Raw genomic sequence first — 21,291 nt, forward strand, 5'->3', positions numbered from 1 at the left:
GCACTCTGTCGCAGGAGGCGCAGGCGATCTGGCACTGGCTTCTGGCTCGAGGACTGTCGATAACGGCCACCCATCTGCCAGGTGTGCAGAATGTTCAGGCAGACGAACTGAGCAGAATCGTGCAGGAAAACCACGAATGGGTCATAAACGACGAAGTACTAGGAGAAGTCTTCGCAAGGTGGGGAACTCCAGACGTAGATCTGTTTGCCACCGCCGAAAACAGCAAATGCCGAGGCTTCGCCTCCAGGTACTACCAGCCAGGGACGCTGGGGAACGCGTTATGGATCAACTGGTCGAACAGCTTTCTGTACGCTTTTCCACCAATTCCCCTGATTCCGGCGGTTCTCATCAAGCTGTCTCAATCCAGGGCGAGAATGATTCTGATTGCCCCGGAATGGCCCAGACAGTGGTGGTTCACGGACCTGCTTCACCGATCTCTCCTTCCTCACATGAAGCTGCCGTGCAGGCCGGACCTTCTCACGAAGTTCGGGGGGCGGATGGTGCACCCCAACCTCTCGTCTTTGAGTTTGGCGGCATGGCTCCTGAAATAGTGCAATATGGCCATCTGAATCTCCCAGAGGATTGTATGGGCATACTGAAGGAGGCTAAGCGACCTTCCACTAGGACTTCCTATGCTTACAAGTGGAAGAGGTTTTGCATCTGGTGCAAGTCTAAGAACTATGACCCTACGTCATGCAAGGAGGATGTCATCCTTCCATATCTGCTTCATCTGGCGCAGTCGGGCCTTAATGTCCATTCCATTAAGGTTCATCTGGCTGCTTTGACTGCCTACAGGAAAGGCCCTTCACAGACTTCCTTTTTCCAGATCCCTGTGATCAAAGATTTTTTGGAAGGCTTGAAGAAAGTGTTCCCTCCTGTCAGGCTTCCTTCGCCTTCATGGGACTTGAATGTGGTGCTGTCCAGATTGATGAAGGAGCCTTTTGAACCCATTCATAAGGCTTCGTTGCAGCACCTGTCCTGGAAGGCGGCGTTCCTCGTGGCCATTACATCGGCCCGCAGGGTGAGTGAGATTCAGGCATTGTGTTGCCAAGAACCTTATACTGTATTTCATAATGCTAAAGTTGTTATGCGTACTCACCCTAAGTTTCTTCCCAAGGTTGTTTCTGATTTTCATATCAATCAGACTATCACTTTGCCTACGTTCTTTCAGAATCCTTCATCTCCGGCGGAAAGGTCTTTACATTCCCTGGATGTGCGGAGGGTGCTGAAGTTTTATCTTGATAAGACTAAAGATATTCGTAGGTCAGACCAATTGTTCGTCAATTATGGCTCAGTCAGGACAGGTCTTGCTACCTCTAAACAGTCCATCTCGAGGTGGATTGTGTCCTGCATACAGTTGTGTTACTACAAAACTAATAAGACCTTAGGAGGTAAGCCTAAGGCTCATTCCACCAGGGGCAAAGCTGCTACGACAGCTATGCTCCGTAATGTTCCCATTGCAGAGATCTGCAAGGCGGCCACTTGGAAGTCGGTCCATACCTTTGCTAAGCATTACTGCCTGGACACTGATGCCAGGGCAGACGCTCAGGTTGGGCAGGCTTCGCTGCGGAATCTGTTCGCACAGTAGTGGCGTTATTTTATTCTCCACCGCCGCTTGGTGTGGGGATGGGCTTGCCATTCTATTCACTAGATTATGACTATACACAGAGATCCCCTACTACAGAAGGAGTAGTTTCTGTCCTGTAACTCCAGTTCTGTAGTAGGGGTATCTCTGTTATAGTCATAAGCGCCCTCCCGCCTCCCCGGTGGAGTGTTGTTCATGATCATAATGCTACAGGTCTGGCGTTTCCTACGCCCTCGAAAAGAACTGAGGCTAAGTTGGACCTGCTATGCATTCTGGGATACTGAGAGAAGGTTCTGGAAGGTTCTCTTAAAGGCACAGTATCCTAATTAAGCCACATAATGGCAGCCTATGGGGCTTGTCTGTCCAGGTTCTTCTCTCTATCATTCCTGAGGGATTTTGCTGTTAAGCAAGGGAAATCTGTACAGGCTTTGCTGTTTTGTGGATTTTATGGTGGAAATTTCTAGTTGAAGTACTGGACAGTGTAGCCCTTTGGCTGCATTATCTGTCTTTAAATTCTCTCTTAAGTGTCTATGCATTTTCTGCATTTTTTGACACTGTAAGAGATTATTTTTGATTGCTCCGGGGTCCACGCACATGGGCGGGACTATTCACTAGATTATGACTATAACAGAGATACCCCTACTACAGAACTGGAGTTACAGGACAGAAACTACTCCTTCTTCATTCACCCTCCTCTATTATTGAGCCAATGTTGCCATTTAATGATGCGTTAGCTGAACCCATCTATGAGGTTTGGAAGAAACCTTTGTCTGCTCCTGCAGTTTCTAGGACAGTGGCGAGAAGGTATAGGGTTGCACCTGGTGACCCTGAATTTTTATCAACATACCCACTGCCTGAGAGTTTAGTTGTGCAGGCTGCCTGCTCAAAGAAGTCTGCTGGTGCTTTTCCGCAGGTTCCTGGGGATAAAGAATCCAGGAAGCAGGATCAAGCTGCCAAGAAGGTCTTCTCCTCAGCCAGTATGGCGTTAAAATCAACCAACGCAACTTGTCTGATGGGGAGGTATGTCCATGCCTTAATGGATTCTGTCAAACAGTTGATTCCAAAAATCCCTGAGGAAGATAGAAAGGATTTTCAGGAGGTGATATCGGACACTCAAGCAGCTGCGAGACAGGTGATTCAGAGTGTTCTGGACACTGCTGACTCGGTGGCGAGGGTAATGGTTTCTTCCGTGGCCACTAGGAGGGCCGCATGGCTTTAAACATCTGAGTTTCCTGCAGACGTTCAGTCTGTTTTGATGGACTTACCTTTTGATGGCTCAGGATTATTCGGCAAGAAAGCTGATGCTGCCTTGGAACGTTTTAAAGACAGTAGGGCCACTGCAAAATCTTTGGGCCTTCAGTCCAGGGGTACTACTGGAAGACGCTTCAGAGGATTTGGCAGATCTTCCTTTCGTTCCTACAGACCATCTCAGCAGCAGCCACAGCAACAGCAAAATACGCTGTACAAATCATACAGGGGCAGGCAAAGAGCCCGTCCTAGAGGCCGTCAGGGTTCCTCCTCCTCCTCTTCTTCCCCTTCCCAGCCCCCTGCCAACGCAGCAAAGCAGCCCTAGATCCGCCATTCCGGATCATGTGGTCCCAGTGGGGGGCCGGCTTACCCATTTTCTACAGGATTGGGAATTGATAACATCGGACCTTTGGGTTCTCAATCTTGTAGAGAATGGGTATGCTCTTCCTTTTCGGGAGTTTCCCCCAAATTACCCTCCTTGCCAGGGTTTTTGCTCGAGGACCACCTGCTTCTCTTGCAGGAAGAAGTCCTGGTTCTATTTCGGAAAGGTGCGTTAGAGGTGGTTCCAGAGCAGGAAAGGGGTCGAGGTTGCTACTCCCGGTATTTCCTGATCCCCAAAAAGGATGGCAGACTTCGGCGAATTCTGGATCTAAGGATCTTGAACCTTTACCTGGAACAGGAAAAGTTCAAGATGCTCACTCTTGCACAGGTTCTTCAAGCGCTGCTGGAAGAGGACTGGATGGTGTCAATCGACTTGCAGGATGCGTATTTTCATATTCCCATCTTGAGGTCGCACAGAAGGTCTCTCCGTTTCACGGTTGGGTCGCAACACTACCAGTTTGTGGTCCTTCCGTTTGGTCTTACTACTGCACCTCGAGTCTTCACCAAGGTGATGGCAGTGGTGGCAGCTCATCTCAGGAGGTCGGGGATACATGTATTTCCGTATCTGGACGACTGGCTGATCAAAGCGGAGTCGCCGGAGAAGGTGCTCCATCATCTGCAAGAGACAATTCAGTTGTTGCACAGGTTGGGTGTTAGACCTGTCTGCTTCTGAGAGTCCCCTCACACTATGATTTATTTTGTTCCCCCGTGCCTCCTAAAATTTGTCGCTTTTTCATTGCCTACCAGGACCTTTTTGTTTGTTGTCCCATGGGGCTAGATGCTCTTTGATGCCCAGTTGCTCACCAAGTTCCTGGCACCTATGTACAAGGCGCCTGACTGAACCAGTGGCATAACCAACTGGGGTTGTCAACCCTAAAATGATGGACACCATTGTCCCCTATGAGAGTGACTCCCATTGGAGCCCCTCTGACCTCTGACCCTTTGAAGGTTTTGGCGCACTTTGTGTAACCTGCAAACCTGACAGGAATCCCCTCAGGAGTTACAAGTACACAAAATGGCTGCCTTAGGAAGCCCAGTACGGTGGCTCCTAATGACCAAAAAGATACCTTGAAAGGGCCATGTCATTGATATAGCCAGGGAAGGTTCTAGAACCTTCTGGCTCGTGCTGGCATCCTAGGGCACGGGCTATAAAAGGCCCAGCCCCTGGCGGCCATAAAAGAGAATGATCAAAGAACACCAGAAGAAGAGGACTTGACCCCAGATTGACACATGCCCTGTTAACCCCCTGAGGCAGCTGATAGCGCAGGCAGAAGAGCAGCAGAGGTTGCTGGCGTGGACCCTGACTGGCGTTCCAGTCAGAAGCGTGAGCAGTGACCTCTAGCCTTCAGCGCCTGGTCAGCGAGTGCCCAATTGCCCCTCAGAGACTTTGGCCATAGTTAGAGCCTCCCCGCCCCCCAGTGGTGAGATCGCAACTGCAACTCTTAAAAGTGCCACCTTCAACTTAAGTGCCTCCTGGCGGGCGTTCGGACGTCTCCGAACCCACCACCGTCGACGCGCTGTTTGTGGATAGAAGGTGAGGTGCTGCGCTGGGGCGGGGAAAGGCTGGCCTTCATTTGGGCGAGATTACTGTCTCTGCCCTGCCCGAGTGACTTGGGAGCTGGTGTGTGGGCGGGAACCCCCCCCCCCCCCGTGAGTGAGCTCGGAGGGAGGATCGCGGAGCCCCTGGAACCCCCCTTCGCCCTTGGGAGAAGTGCCATACTGACTGGAGCGCTTACCGGCGCCGCCGAAGTGAGGTGGGCCGTCTCTACCGCTGAAGTTGCCGCGTTGTTGTGGAACTGTGATGCGGTCTCATTTTGAACTGTGCGCGCAGGTGTTTTGGCCCCTCCGGCAGCCCGTTCGACGGTCCCAAGACTCGTGAACTGGAGCCGCCTTCGGAAACCCCGCCTGCGCTGACAGAAGGGCACAGACTCCTCCGGCAGCAGTAGCATTGAACCGGCTGGCCGCGGAGTGTAATTGCCGTAGTCATTTTATGCCTTTATCTTCCAGATATACGCGCAATGAGTTGTGAGTGCAACTAAGGGATTATCACGCGTATCTTGTGCCAGAGAGCCCGAACCCGTGAACACTTCAAAAACTGTAAGAGCACGCATTCCGCATTGAATGACAAACGTAATGTGTTTACCCTGAAAGTGATTAATTGGTGGCAGCGATACCAGAATGACCCTGTGATATTTATGTGAAACGATCAGTAACTAACCTGCTAGGAAACTGTCCAGTCATTGCTGATATTTATTCCAGTTATTGCTGATATTTATTCCAGTCATTGCTGATATTTATTCCAGTCATTGCTGATATTTATTCCAGTCATTGCTGATATTTATTCTAGTCATTGCTGATATTTATTCCAGTCATTGCTGATATTTATTCCAGTCATTGCTGATATTTATTCTAATGTATTGAATCCTGATATTTATCCAGTATATTTATTTATTAGAGTCCAACTATTTATTCCTGAGAAACCAGTACACAGCTAATCAAACCCATGTAAGAAATGTGAATGTGATTACCTAAGTGAACTTCCTTCAAACCCAGAGAACTTTTACATAAACGAAACGTATTTTTCTATAACAGTGGTGTGGTGTCCTTCTTTTTGTGTGGTGTGCAGGGAGTTATTATTTGGTCATAGCCGGCTTAACACAACAGCCTTCTACCGCCTTGTCACTCAAGCCAAGCTACCCCCCTTTGTGCTGGGCTTGCCTATCGCAGGTCCAACATTGGGTTTTTCGATAAATGTACCCAAGTCTCACCTGGTGCCCTCACAGCGCAACCTGTTCATAGGTGCGGTACTGGACACTACTGTGTGTCGTGCATTCCCTCCACCTTGAAGGATTCGCGACATTCAGGAAATGATTCCTTTGTTCTACAATGGAGTTGTCGTTCCAGTCCTGAAGGTTCTTCGCCTGCTCGGTCTGATGGCTTCTTGCATTCTGTTGGTCAACCATGCACGCTGGCACATGGGGGCACTCCACTGGTGCCTCCGCAGGCAGTGGTATCAGCACAACGGAGATCTCAGGGAGTCAGTGAAGATCTCCAGAGAAGCTGCAGCGGATCTGTCTTGGTGGAGCGTGGAAGGCAATCTGTCACAAGGAAAGCCTTTTCAACTTCCTCCATCGGTGGCCACAGTGATATCGGATGCATCCACTCTCGGGTGGGGTGCTCATCTGGGAGACCTGGAGGTCCAGGGTCTTTGGTCTCCAGAGGAAAGGTTGCTTCACATCAACCTTTTAGAGTTGCGGGCGATACGTCTGGTGCTCAAGGCCTTCCTCCCTTCCCTTCGCGGTCAGTCGGTTCAGGTCCTGACGGACAACACGACCGCGATGTGGTACTTCAACAAGCAGGGAGGAGTGGGGTCGCAGTGTCTCTGCAGAGAGGCTCTGCGTCTCTGGTCCTGGGTTCAGGACCATCGGATTTGTCTGATGGCAAATCATCTGGCCGGAGTTCAGAACATTCGTGCAGACAGTCTCAGTCGGCAGTTCTCTGCTGACCACGAGTGGAGGCTTCACCCGGAGGCTGTTCACGACATCTTTCAGATGTGGGGTACTCCTCGGGTGGACCTGTTCGCCACTCACGAGAATGCTCACTGCCTGTCATTCTGCAGTCTCTAGTATCCGATGCAAGGAGCCTTGGGGGACGCGTTTCAGTTGAGTTGGGACTCGCAACTCCTTTACGCGTTTCCTCCCATACCTTTGATTCCTCGGGTTCTGAGGAAGATTCGTCAAGACCGGGCCCAAGTTATATTGATCGCCCCGGATTGGCCAAGAAGGGTGTGTTACTCAGACCTTCTCCACCTCTCCTCTCACCCTCTGCTCCGTCTCCCTCACAGGGCAGATCTCCTCTCCCAGATGGAGGGGCAGGTTCTACACCCCCACCTCCAGACCTTACACCTTCATGCCTGGAGATTGAACGGGGCAACCTGAGTTCTTTTTCTCTCCCGCCTGATGTAGTGGATGTCATTTTGTCAGCCAGGCGTGACTCCACTAAGTCCATCTATTCTTATAGGTGGTCAAAATTTGTTACTTGGTGCAGGGAGAAATCTATAGACCCTTTGAGTGCCCATTTATCTGATGTTCTCCAGTTTGCCCTTTCTCTGGCACAGCAGGGTCTTGCTGTTGCCATGGTGAAGGGTTATCTTTCTGCGCTGTCTGCTTTTATCTGTTTGCCTGACCAGCCTTCTCTTTTTAAATCTCCTGTAGTTTTAAGGTTTTTGAAGGGCCTCACAAATAAGTTCCCTCCTACTCCTTTTATTGTGCCTCAGTGGGACTTACATCTGGTATTGACCTTTTCTGATAGATACATCTGCCGTGTGGATTCCTCACCTTGTGAATACCCCTTGCGTCAGCAACATTCGGAAATTCTTTTTTCGTAGCCTCGCGCCGACGTGGACTCCTGACGTCATAGAGACACGACCTCGCTCGCGACTCCGCTGACGTCACCGACGCCTATAATAGGCCCACGCCGGCGTGATGACATCAGTTCCCTTTTTTCCGCGTCGTCGACGCTAACGGTTATCGGGAATCTCTGTAGCCAACGGATACTTTGTTGCCTATATTGTTACCTTTTTAGGTCTCGCCTAGACGAAAGCAAAGCGAAGCTTTGCTGTCTGGCGAGACAACTTATGTAGTTACTTTTCGGGGAATGTGTACAGCAGAGTTCCACGCGCTTTCCCTTGCCGAGATTTAACCTCGGGAGCGCGCACGTCGCCGTGCCTCACATTCCCATTCACAAACAAAGCCTCACACACGCATGCGCACATACACACACTGCATACACACACGCACCCCCCCTTAAACAGACACACGCACACACAGACAGACAGACGCACGCACAGACACACTCAGACACACACGCGTACACCCCACCCTCACTCACCCCTCCTCTCCCTCAACACACTCACCTGTTCTGGCAAGGCTCGGCGGCGGTTCTGGCTCTCGGGCGGCGGTAGCGCTTTGCGGGGCTCTCTCACCACATGAGAGCCCCGCCTTCCCCATGCGCCCGGCCGCTCTTCACCCGGTCCCCCATCTCGGGACCGGGACTCAATCAGAAGCCTTCGTGGCTCCTCGGGCAGCTCTCTCTCCCTCTCGGCGCGATAGGGCGGGACTTCCGGTTGGGGCCGCGCTGTGATTGGCCGGCTGCCCAACCGCTTCCGGGTCGTCGCAGGCAGCGCGGCGGCCCGGCGGGGACTTGAATAAACTCCTGGGCTGCGGTGGTGAATTAAAGGCATACGAGGGGTGGGCTCCCTCCCTAATTTAAATATGGCGCGAGGAAGCAATTAAATAAAAGGTGGAGGCAACCATAGCGGCATATTCCAGAATTAAACTTCCAATATCTCTTTGAAGTGGCCCTCCGGGAACCCTGCTGCTCTCCACACGCCCTACTCCACTACCTCACAGCACACAGGCTCTGACCTCTTGTGACCCGGCTGCTCTCGTCTGCACTACTATCTACCACCCATCCTCTAAAACTTCTGTTTCTAATTTTCTCTCTCGCTCAGTCTCAACTTTCTACGCCTTCCTTTCATCTACTCCCCCTACTACACTTGCATCTCTTCATTCCTTGTACCCCATCTTCATCAGTATCCCACTAGTTGCTCCCTATCCTACCTGCGTCGCACTTTCTGAGTTTACCTACACCCTTCTCAGCTCTAGCCTCCTACGTCCGAATTTCCTCCACATTCCCTTTTCTGCCCTCCAGGCGCCCTCGCCGCTTGCTCTTCTCTCCTCTCTGTTCAAGCCCCCGTCTCACCCTGCTCTCTTCTCTGCTTCAGCCTCCACTCCCTGCCCGCTCTCTCCTTCCCCAGCCTCCGTCCGTCCCTGTCGGTGCGGAGCTCGTCACTCCCCGCTCTCACAGCCTCATTGGCACCTCTCTCGCTCTGCTCTGTCATCCTCTCGGAGTCCGAGCCCCCTCCGCCCTCCCTCTGAGCAGCAGCACCCTCCCTTGGCTGCCTCTCTCGGCTCCGCCACCCATCACCGACCAGCCCCTCCCTCCCAGTTCTCCCCACTTTCAGCCCCATCCCTGCGCCCCCAGCTCTCTTCTCCCCCTCTCGCCCGTCCTCTGTCCCCTGAGACTCCCACCCTCCCAGCATGGCTTCGGGGAACCGGCGGACCCGGGAGGAGGACCCGGAGGAGGAGCTGCCCTTCTACCTGGCCCGGCCGGGCACCACTGCCCAGGTGCCCCGGGTGAAGTACGGGGGCATGTTCAGCAGCGTGGGGGGGGGCCTTCGAGTCCAAGACGCTGGACTTCGGCGCCTTGGGAGTGGGGCAGAAGGGTGCCAGGAGCCCCCGCAGCCCCAGCAAGTCGGAGGTGCCCCAGGAGAAGAGGCAAGGGGACCCGGGGCGCCCTCAGTCGCCCACGGGCAACGGCGTCGCTGGCATCAAGATCAGGACCTCGGAAGGGAAGGAAGTGCTGCAGAACCTCAGTGACTGCAAGGTAGGGCGATCCTGCGGCTTCATGCAAACTCCACGAGGTGACAGGTCCGTGTGGGCGCGACATGTCACACAGACACGAAACTGTGCAGACAAAACTCGGTGCAAACACTGCTGCAGGTAGACAGCTCTCTCCACACACCTAACTCCCTGCACACTCAACTTCCTGCACACTCAACTCTGTAGACATAACCCCCTGTGAGACGAGCTCACTGAGAAACAACTGCACCCTGCCACAAAACTACCCTTGCAGAGTCATACCTGCGCATTCAGTGTCCTGCAGGCACAATTGTTTGTGGGCACAGCTCCATGCGGCTGCATCCCCATGAAGACACAGTTCACTGCTCATATAACTCTATACAGGCTCAAGTTCTTGCCAATAGATTTCCACGTGAACACAAACTCCACGTGTAATCAAACCTATAGTTTGGCAAACCTCCCTGCACAATCAACTCCCTTCAGACACACCTCCCTGCTAAACAAGCATTTACAATGCAATAGGTCTCGCAGTTGTGAGAGTTTGAGCTATTGGCATTTTAAATGACAGTGCCTTTTATTTATGTATTGGTTTTTAAAACATAAATAAAAGGCATTGTCATTTACAAAGCCAATAACTTAAACTCTCTCAAATGCGCGACCTATTGCATTGCAAATGCTTGTTCTGTTTCTCTGTATCCTGTTTCTTCGACAATGTCTTCTAAAAAGACCGGCTTCAAGCCATGCAGGGAATGTGGCAAAATGATGTCCATCACCGACCCTCACAGCGACTGCATCTGGTGCTTGAGCTCGGACCATGATGTGGGTGACTGCTCTTCGTGTAAGAAGATGAACCCGAAGGCCCTGAGAGAGAGAGAGGCGAAGCTGCTGGTGGCTAAGATGAAAGCTGGAAAGGAGAAGTCGTCGAGGTCTCGTTCTCGAAGGGCGAGGTCGAAGTCAAGGTCGAGGTCTGGATCTCGGGGAAGGTCATCCTCGAAGTCGATTTCTGATCGTGTTTCGAAGAAGAGGAAACATAAGAAGAGGAGACATGAGACCCAACGTAGTTCTGGTAAGGAGTCGGGATCGAGGTCGAGGTCACCGAAGAAGGTACGTTCGAAGGTGGTGACCCTTGATGTTTCGGATCCAGAACCTGAAGGTGAGGCCTCTCCTTCTGAGTCACGGGCGCCGTCTCCGGCTCCGACTCCGGCTCCGAATCCGTCTCCGAGTCAGTCTCCGGCGCCGTCCCCGGCCCGAGATGAGGAGGAGCTTCGTGAGGATGGGGGTTCCGCGCCCTTAGGTGAGCCGAATCCGAGCGCTCCTCAAGACAGGCCTGAGGGTTTTCATCCACCCTTTCCTGCCCCAGGCCAGGACCCATCTGCGTTTCTCAACGCGATGTACGGAGTCTTTTCGAGGGCGTGGTACCCCTCTGGTGCACCTTCGGGTCCCATGGGTCCATTAGCTTTTAGCTTAGGAGTCCCTCACTCCTACCCTCCGGCTCCGTTTATGCCTTACATGCCGGCTCCGACGCCGCCGTGGCATTTTCCGGCTCCACCGAAGCCGTCGACGCCGGTTCCGGCTTCGCCTGCTCCGAGTCGTCCTCGAACACATCCCTCTGAGCCTTCGGGTTTGATCCTGACGTCGATTCCGAATCCGTCGGAGCCGGTGGTGGATCCGGTGGCAAAGCGGGTCAAGATGAGATCCAGAAGAGAGGCTCAGCGTCTTCTGGATGAAAGGAGGTTTTTGGATTCACAATCTGACGTTGAAGAGGGTGAATTGGATGAAGATGCTTTTGAGGATTTGGCAGATGCAGGAAGCCTGGATTTCTCTCCAGAGTGGGAGTTACCCTCAGGCTCTAGTACTCCTTCTAAGGACGTTCAACCCTATCATTTAATTGAGGAAGGCTGCCAGTCTCCTTAAGTTGACTTTGCCTACAGCAGAATTCAAGTCTAATATTCTGACTGAAGTATTGCATTCTCCGAGTTCAGTGGTGGAACCTCTTCTTCCTTTCAATGATGCTCTGACAGAGCCCATTCTGGAGGTGTGGGAAAAAACCTTTGTCGGCTCCGGCTGTCTCTAAAAGTGTAGCCAGAAGATACAGGGTTGCCCCTGAGGATCCTGCCTTTTTAACCTCTCACCCTTCACCGGAGAGTTTGGTCATTCAGGCTGCATGCTCCAAAAAGAACGTTAGCGCTTTCCCTCAGGTTCCTTTTGAGAGGAGGCGAAGAAGCAGGATCAGGTGGCAAAGAAGTCCTTCTCCTCTGCCAGTATGGCATTGAAGTCATCAAATGCCACTTGCTTGATGGGGAGGTATTTGCACGCGCTTATGGACTCTTTGCGTGTTCTTGTTCCAAAAGTTCCTGATGACAACAGGAAGGATTTTGAGGAAGTCATCTCTGACGCTCAGGCGGCGGCTCGCCAGGTCATTCAGAGCGGTTTGGATACCGTAGACTCTGTGGCGCGCATTATGGGCACTGCTGTCGCTACTAGGAGGTCTGCCTGGTTGAAATCTTCTGACTTTTCGGCTGATGTTCAGGCGACATTGTTAGATCTTCCTTTCGATGGTTCAGGCCTCTTTGGGAAGAAGGCTGATGCGGCCCTTGAGAGGTTTAAGGATAGCAGGGCGACTGCTAAATCCTTGGGTCTTCAAATGAGAGGCTCTTCAACTGGCAGAAGATTCAGGGGTTTTGGCCGCCCTTCCTTTCGGAATTTCCGGCAAGGCCAGCAGCAGCAGCAGCAACAACAGCAGCAGCAAAACTCCTTGTATAGGACATATAGGGGAAAGCAGAGAGCACGTCCTCGTGGACGTCAGGCCTCTTCCTCCTCCACTTCCTCCAACCCCCCTGCCCCTGAGAAGCAGCCCTAGATCCGACATTCAGGATCATGTGGGTCCGGTTGGGGGCTGGCTTACCCATTTTCTACAGGATTGGGAATCGGTTACGTCAGATCTTTGGGTTCTCAATCTTGTGGAAAATGGGTATGCCCTTCCCTTTCGGGAATTCCCTCCCAATTTCCCTCCTTGCCAAGGGTATTGCTCCGAGGAACATCTGTCACTTCTGCAAGAGGAAGTTTTGACTCTGATAAGAAAGGGTGCGATAGAGGTGGTCCCAGAGCAGGAAAGGGGTCAGGGATGCTACTCCCGGTATTTCCTGATTCCGAAGAAGGATGGCAGGCTTCGTCCAATCCTGGATCTCAGGGTCTTGAATCTCTATCTGAGACAGGAGAAATTCAAGATGCTCACCCTTGCTCAGGTTCTTCAGGCGCTGCAGGAAGAAGACTGGATGGTGTCGCTCGACTTGCAGGATGCTTACTTTCATATCCCAATCCTGAAGTCGCACAGGAAGTATCTCCGTTTTACGGTGGGATCGCAGCACTACCAGTTTGCGGTCCTTCCGTTTGGTCTTACTACTGCGCCTCGAGTCTTCACCAAGGTGATGGCAGTGGTGGCGGCGCATCTCAGGAGATCAGGGATTCCAGTATTCCCTTATTTGGACGACTGGCTGATCAAGGCAGAGTCGTCAGAGAGAGTGCTCCATCATCTGCGAGAGACAACCCAGTTGCTGTACAGGTTGGGTTTTTCAATAAATGTACCCAAGTCTCACCTGGTGCCCTCCCAGCGCAACCTGTTCATAGGTGCCGTACTGGACACAACCGTATGTCGCGCATTCCCTCCCCCTCAAAGGATTCGCGACATACGGGAGATGATTCCTTTATTTTACAATGGAGCGGTCGTTCCAGTCCTGAAGGTCCTTCGCCTGCTCGGTCTGATGGCTTCATGCATTCTGTTGGTCAACCATGCACGCTGGCACATGAGGGCGCTACAGTGGTGCCTCCGCAGGCAGTGGTATCAGCACAACGGAGATCTCAGGGAGTCAGTGAGGATCTCAAGAGAAGCTGCGGCGGATCTGTCTTGGTGGGGCGTGGAAGGCAACCTGTCTCAAGGAAAACCTTTCCAACTGCCTCCATCGGTGGCCACAGTGATAACGGATGCATCCACTCTCGGGTGGGGTGCTCATCTGGGGGATCTGGAGGTCAAGGGCCTTTGGTCTCCAGAGGAAAGGTTGCTTCACATCAACCTTCTAGAATTGCGGGCGATACGTTTAGCGCTCAAGGCCTTCCTCCCTTCCCTTCGCGGTCAGTCGGTGCAAGTCCTGATGGACAACACGACCGCGATGTGGTACATCAACAAGCAGGGAGGAGTAGGGTCGCAGTGTCTCTGCAGAGAGGCTCTGCGTCTCTGGTCCTGGGTTCAGGACCATCAGATTTGTCTGATGGCGAATCATCTGGCTGGAGTGCTGAACGTTCGTGCAGACAGTCTCAGTCGTCAGTTCTCTGCCGACCACGAGTGGAGGCTTCAACCGGAGGTGGTTCACGACCTCTTTCAGATGTGGGGAACTCCTCGGGTGGACCTGTTCGCCACTTACGAGAATGCGCACTGCCTGTCATTCTGCAGTCTCCAGTATCCGATGCATGGAGCCTTGGGGGACGCGTTTCAGTTGAGTTGGGAAGGTCAACTCCTTTACGCGTTTCCTCCCATACCCTTGATTCCTCGGGTTCTGAGGAAGATTCGCCAAGACCGGGCCCAAGTCATATTGGTCGCCCCGGACTGGCCAAGAAGGGTGTGGTACACAGATATTCTCCACCTCTCCTCTCACCCGCCGCTCCGTCTCCCTCTCAGGGCAGACCTCCTCTCTCAGATGGAGGGGCAGGTTCTACACCCCCACCTCCAGACATTGCACCTTCATGCCTGGAGATTGAACTGGGCAACCTGAATTCCTTTTCCCTTCCGCCTGACGTTGTGGATGTCATCTTGTCAGCCAGGCGTGACTCCACTAAGTCCATCTATTCTTATAGATGGTCGAAATTTGTCACGTGGTGTGGGGAAAGGTCTGTTGATCCTTTGAAGGCCCATTTGTCTAATGTTCTCCAGTTTGCCCTTTCTCTGGCGCAGCAGGGTCTTGCGGTTGCCACGGTGAAGGGTTACCTGTCGGCGCTGTCGGCATTTCTCTGCTTGCCTGACCAGCCTTCTCTTTTTAAGTCTCCTGTGGTCTTAAGGTTTTTGAAGGGTCTCACTAATAAGTTCCCTCCTTCACCTTTTATTGTGCCTCAGTGGGATTTGAATCTTGTATTGACCTTTTTGATGGGTGCTCCCTTTGAGCCTCTCCACAAATGTCCCATGAGGCTTCTTACCCTTAAGACAGTCTTCCTGGTTGCAATAACCTCGGCAAGGAGGGTTAGTGAGCTTCAAGCTCTTAGTTCCAAGCCCCCATTCCTGACCATTCATGCTGATCGAATGGTTCTTAGGACCAGGGCTGCTTTTCTGCCTAAGGTGGTAACTCCCTTTCACCTAGGACAGTCCATTACCCTTCCTACCTTCTATCCTCCCCCTCACCCTTCCAAGGAGGAAGAGAGACTGCACCGTCTGGACCCTAAGAGGGCGGTGTCCTTTTACTTGGACAGATCCAAGGACTTTCGCTTGGAAGACCAGCTCTTCGTTGGATTTGCTGGCTGCAAGAAAGGAAGAGCGGTCCATAAGAGAACTTTATCGAGATGGATTGTCCTCTGCATAAAGATCTGCTACTCTTTGGCCGGTAAGGAACCACCAGAGGGTATAAGGGCTCATTCTACAAGGGCTAAGTCTTCATCCTCTGCATTGGCTAGAGGTGTAACTGTTGAGGATATTTGTAGGGCGGCAACTTGGTCTTTCCTCCACACTTTCGCGAAGCACTATTGCTTGGATTCCGAAGTGAGGAGGGAGGGTCACTTTGCTCGCTCGGTCCTTCAGGATTTCCTGGTTTAGAAGAGTGGACACCCTCCTCCGGGAGTGGGGACTGCTGTGGGACTCTATTCACAAGGTGAGGAATCCACACGGCAGATGTATCTATCAGAAGAACAAGTTACTTACCTTCGGTAACGCTTTTTCTGGTAGATACAATATCTGCCTGTGGATTCCTCACTGACCCACCCGCCTCCCCGTTGTCCACTCTTCTATGCCAGAGTTACTGTAATGTAATGTATTTATATTTTGTTGTCAAGGAAATGTTTCAATTACTTTCCTGCTTTTGCTTAACACTGTGTGTTTTGCCTTGAGTATTGTGTACTATGTATACTTGTATATTTCTACTGTCATTGGTCCGTCCGTGTGCCTCGATGGCACGGAAAAAAGGGCGGAACTGATGTCATCACGCCGGTGTGGGCCTATTATAAGCGTTGGTGACGTCAGCGGAGTCGCGAGCGAGGTCGTGTCTCTATGACGTCAGGAGTCCACGTCGGTGCGAGGCTACGAAAAAAGAATTTCCGAATGTTGCTGACGCAAGGGGTATTCACAAGGTGAGGAATCCACAGGCAGATATTGTATCTACCAGAAAAAGCGTTACCGAAGGTAAGTAACTTGTTCTTTGATGGGTGTTCCCTTTGAGCCTCTTCACAAATGTCCTATGAGGCTTCTGACTTTCAAAACGGTCTTCCTCGTTGCTATAACATCATCAAGGAGGGTAAGTGAGCTTCAAGCTCTTAGCCATAAGCCCCCTTTCTTGACCATTCATGCTGATCGAATGGTTCTTAGGACCAGGGCTGCTTTTCTGCCTAAGGTGGTGACTCCTTTCCACCTTGGTCAGTCTATTACCCTTCCTACCTTTTATCCTCCCCCGCACCCTTCCAAGGAGGAGGAGAGATTACACTGTCTGGACCCCAAGAGGGCGGTGTCTTTTTACCTGGACAGAACTAAAGACTGTCGATTGGATGATCAGCTTTTCATTGGCTTTGCTGGCTGCAAGAGAGGAAGAGCGGTCCATAAGAGGACTTTGTCAAGATGGATCGTCCTCTGTATTAAGATCTGCTACTCTTTGGCTGGTAAGGAACCTCCAGAGGGTATAAGGGCTCATTCTACTAGGGCTAAGTCTTCGACCTCAGCATTGGCTAGAGGTGTGCCTGTTGAGGACATTTGTATAGCGGCAACTTGGTCTTCCCTCCACACATTCGCGAAGCATTACTGCTTGGATTCCGAAGTGAGGAGGGACGGTCACTTTGCACGCTCTGTCCTTCAGGATTTCCTGGTTTAGAAGAGTGGACACCCTCCTCCGGGAGTGGGGACTGCTGTGGGACTCTATTCACAAGGTGAGGAATCCACACAGCAGATGTATCTATCAGAAGAACAAGTTACTTACCTTCGGTAACGCTTTTTCTGGTAGATACAATATCTGCCTGTGGATTCCTCACTGACCCACCCGCCTCCCCGTTGTCCACTCTTCTATGCCAGAGTTTCTATTATGTATTTGTTTATTTCAAATGTTTTGTTGCATTTGCTTCACACTGGGTGTGAAATCTTGATATTTGTACTGCGTATACTGTGTATATGTCTACTGTCATTGGTCCGTCCGTGTGCCTCGAAGGCACGGAAAAAAGGGCGGAACTGATGTCATCACGCCGGCGTGGGCCTATTATAGGCGTCGGTGACGTCAGCGGAGTCGCGAGCAGTGCCGTGCCTCTATGACGTCCAAGTCCACGTCGGCGCGAAGCTTCGAAAAGAATTTCCGAATGTTGCTGGCGCAAGGGGATATTCACAAGGTGAGGAATCCACAGGCAGATATTGTATCTACCAGAAAAAGCGTTACCGAAGGTAAGTAACTTGTTCATTAAGCAGTTTTAAAACACGAGGATTGTATTCCAAAATATTGTCAGATTCAGCCTACCAAAACGATTCGAACATCCATTCATTCACACATTTTAAGTAAAAACAACTCGTAAAATATAGATTTCAGATGGCTGCAATAAAGATTACTCGCTGGTCTCACTTTAGCCAATTGTATGTAAGAGTTTTGGTTATCTGATGCACTTACAGAACCGGGACATCCACTTAATCCACCAGATGACCAGTGAGGACTGGCACCTAGAATATAGGGTTACGGTCCAATTGTGTATTCCCTACATTGTAGCATTGAAACCATAGGTGTTAGTAGGGAAATTACAGTGGTTCTGTAATTGGGCTACGTCAGCGTACAATGGTGCACTGCCCTAAGGTCTGTGAGTATAGTAACATATTTGTTCCTCTCAGTCTGGACCGAGGCAGACGCAGTGTTCACAAAGTCTGAAATGTTATGTAGCATGAGCAATGCAATTAATGTGAATGTTGCTAGCAAAATCATAGACCTGCACAGGGAGAAACTAGGTCAGAGTTCTGATCTTAGGTGGATTATCTGGGTCTGCAAGAAATTGAGTTATACATACCCCCAACTCATCAGATACCTATAGGATAAAGGTAAGGGCTACAGCATACTTGGCGTTGCTTCCTTAAAATGGATGAAAGCAATGCGGAGGGAAACTTTCATTTTGTATGGTGACACACATGCAGCACATAGTCCATAGGCTGTGGGGGCGAAGTAAGGACCCCAATTATACAGGACTGGAGAGATTTTACTTGGGATGGGTAGCACTCGTCTTCTCCTCCAGTGCTACCTGTAAAAAAGGCTTGTACCTCTGCACTACGTTTAACTCTCACCAACTTTCTGCTCTTGTGTTATTCTATATGGGGGGGGTGGGCACTAATCTCACTATACTAGAAGATGGGTGTGGGATGCATTTCGATTGGATATCTGCAATATCATAGAACAACCCCCATTAGGCTCAAAGATTATCAAATCCAGGGGCTGAAAATCTTTAGTATTCCTTGAAAAGTTGGGCAGAGGCAGTGTGTAATGGCATTCCTCACCTTTTGAGTTTTTCAGCTCCTTTACGAATGCATTTCTCTCATCGACTACATGTGCCGATTCCTTTGAGTCTTAAAATAAGCAGATCTGAGGTTCAGAGTGTTATGCTTCTCACTGGAATGGGTCTCAGGGAAGATGTAGTATAGAGGGTGTTTGTAGATCGTTTACTCGTTGTCCAAGGCATCAGAATACAACATATCGCTTCAAATAGCTTTGTTTTGTTGGGAAGGGAGAATAGCGGTGAAGTGGGTGATGAGCTGGGTGTGTACCCACATCTCTTTTATCATGTTGAAATCTCTTGTCTTGTTTTTAGGAAAAGATGAAAGCTGAGGCAGAAAACAAAGCAGCCCAGAAGAAGGCCAAGGAAGAAGCCGCACAAAGACTGAAGGAGGAGGAGGCTGCTCACCTGACCCCTTCCGGGACAGGCCGCCTGCGTGGTCTGCACAAGCGGAAGCTACCTGTTGGTGTCTCTATCTCCTCTGTAAATGTGGACTTTGAATATTTTGACATTGGCACGGGACAGGTAAGGCTTCTGCAAGTTGGCAGTGAACTTGAACTGTGGAAACCAATATGAAACAAACAGTGAAAGCATGTCACACAATATCCCTGTATTCAACGCAAATGCCACTGTGGTCTCCATCACACATTAATCAAGTAACCAGTGACATCAATATTGCCAGATGGAATAGGGTAGGACCCGCAGAAATTGGGCACCTGACCATTTGTAACATTCGAGGAAGCAAGAGGTCTTTCGGGTGGCCTGGGGCAACTTTTACAATGTAGCAAAATAATTAAAGGATGACTGTTACCACAGGTCACATAGGTATTGAACACTCTGACAACATCCTAAGATCTGCGATCACTCTGTGGGAAAATCACAGAATTCTATCAGGAAACTTGGGCAGATTTTACGCGGACAATGTTGGCAATAAAATACAAATGAGATATGAATTGCTACTAAAGAATGGAAAAAGATTTGGAGTAATGCTGGCATTGAGTAATGCTTGATTCACCGTGTTCCAGTTTAAAATATCACATAGTACATGCTTCACTCCTATGATTCTGCTACTAGCCTGCAATAAATTAGATCTAGGTATACAATGTAATGCTGCTGGTGCGACATTCACCCACATGACTTGCACATGTCCCTGAATACTGCAGTACTGGGAACTAGTGTCAGACAGATATTGGGCTTTCAGTTGCAATGACCCCAGCGCTTATTTGTTGGGCTACTTTTAAAACTAAAGTCAAAATGTAGAATAACATTGCACTATTCACAGTAGCTGTAATCTGGATGTGTCCTGAAAACACCAAAGCTGGAAAGGTGAAACAAAGATGTAGGTGAATAGGCAACAGCAGAGAGGATCAGGTTAAAATTGGTCCACATAGATGATGAATTAGAGGAGAATTTAATACGTTGGAAGATGTATATACAGCAGTTACTATATCCCCAGATCCATAGACTCCCTGAATGAAATATGAAGTCTAAATTTAAATGAGTGTAATGTAATGGAGGTAACAAAGTTGATAATAATGGCCTCTGTGTAAGGGCTTGCTCATATCTCCACGGGCATCAGGCATGCATGTAGCTAATGTTATAAACTAAGGGTTGTTATGCCTTTTTTGCTAGTGGTTGGTTCTGAAGTAGTATTGTTTCTGCATTCTAATTCCAAGCTTATTTTTGTACATTATGAAAATAAGTGTTAAAAAATCCGTACAAATACTTGTTTTCAAAACATAAGTCTTATTTCTTAACACAAGCCAGCACGTTTTGTTTTGTTCATCGGAGTCATGGACTTTTTCTACACGGGAGTATGATATTAATAAAACATTAGAGGCATCAAACAGACACCTGCATTCAAGTTAGGCAATTGCCATCAAAGTACAGCTGTATACTAATGTAACGAAACATACCAGCCAAGACTGAGAAAAGCAGAACCGAGTAGAATGGCAGTATTTAGAAGTTATACACAGGGAGATACTTCACCATGCCAAACCCAGTTATAAGTGACCACACTAGTTCCTTAAGTGATGTGGGTAAACACTAAAATTACTATACTACCAGCATTGCTGCCCTCTGCCTTGAGCTCTATGTTGAGGTCTATTTTAAGAGTATTACCATTTTAAAAATATTTTTTATAAAATCATATTTAATATATTTTTAAAGAAAACCATTTAATTTAACCATTGTTTAATATTGGAGTACCAATGTGGTCACTCAAAGAACTTTTAGCAGGAGTTGGAATTTGAGTGACAGTGGCATTTCTAAAGGCAAGATATACTTTATTTCTCTCTGATTATTATTTTTAGTAGCAATGAACAGATATACTCTTAATGGATAGTTTTTGGAAACAAATATGTGGGTTGCTCTGACTTGTACACTGAAAACATTTCAGAGGGCAGAAGAGATAAAAGTGCAGCTCAAATGATATATATTTTACGTAGTTAATGGTGTTTATCTCCTGTGAAAGTGCCCCACAAAAAATGTGTCTAGTTCTTGTGCCCAATGCTGGTAAGTTTCGTATATATTGTGCATGCAGTGTCTATGCTCTGTTCTCAAGGATAGCGAGAACCAAGCATGTACCAGCTCTGCACCTCATAAAACCCCCCATCCCTCCCGTCTAATCCCAGCAATCTTTATTAATGCCAACTGGAGATGTTCATTTGCTGCCCAGACTATGACACTTTAGTTTGCACTGATAGCTCAGAGGCGTATGAATGCAAAGGGCAAGGGCTCAAGCAAATGATAGCCATATTATAGGATATCAAGCAAAACAATTCAATGTATGGCATGGGATTCTGATCATTTATCCTATTTCTGGTTCTGTTCTTCAGTGATAAGGCCAGTGCAGTCCTTTACATGTGGCCCCTTGCCGAGCAGCACTAGGCTAATGTTTGTGACTCAACACTAACATAAAAAATGTTAAATAAACCTACAAGCATATATAAAGGTTAA

The 21,291-nt window shown here is 49.7% G+C and overlaps 1 protein-coding gene across 1 annotated transcript in view; it reads left to right on the plus strand.

Annotated features, from left to right (window-relative positions):
* The window catches only part of SEC23IP (SEC23 interacting protein), a 374,919-nt gene that overhangs the window by 205,960 nt on the left and 147,668 nt on the right, over positions 1 to 21,291 (plus strand). Inside the window, exon 13 of the mRNA XM_078643931.1 lies at positions 18,649 to 18,858. Coding sequence (XP_078500057.1) covers positions 18,649 to 18,858 — 210 coding nt within the window. The remainder of the gene's footprint in view (positions 1 to 18,648; positions 18,859 to 21,291) is intronic.

The sequence above is a fragment of the Lissotriton helveticus genome, chromosome 5_1 (genome assembly GCF_964261635.1).
Source record: "Lissotriton helveticus chromosome 5_1, aLisHel1.1, whole genome shotgun sequence".
Lineage (NCBI taxonomy): Eukaryota > Metazoa > Chordata > Amphibia > Caudata > Salamandridae > Lissotriton > Lissotriton helveticus.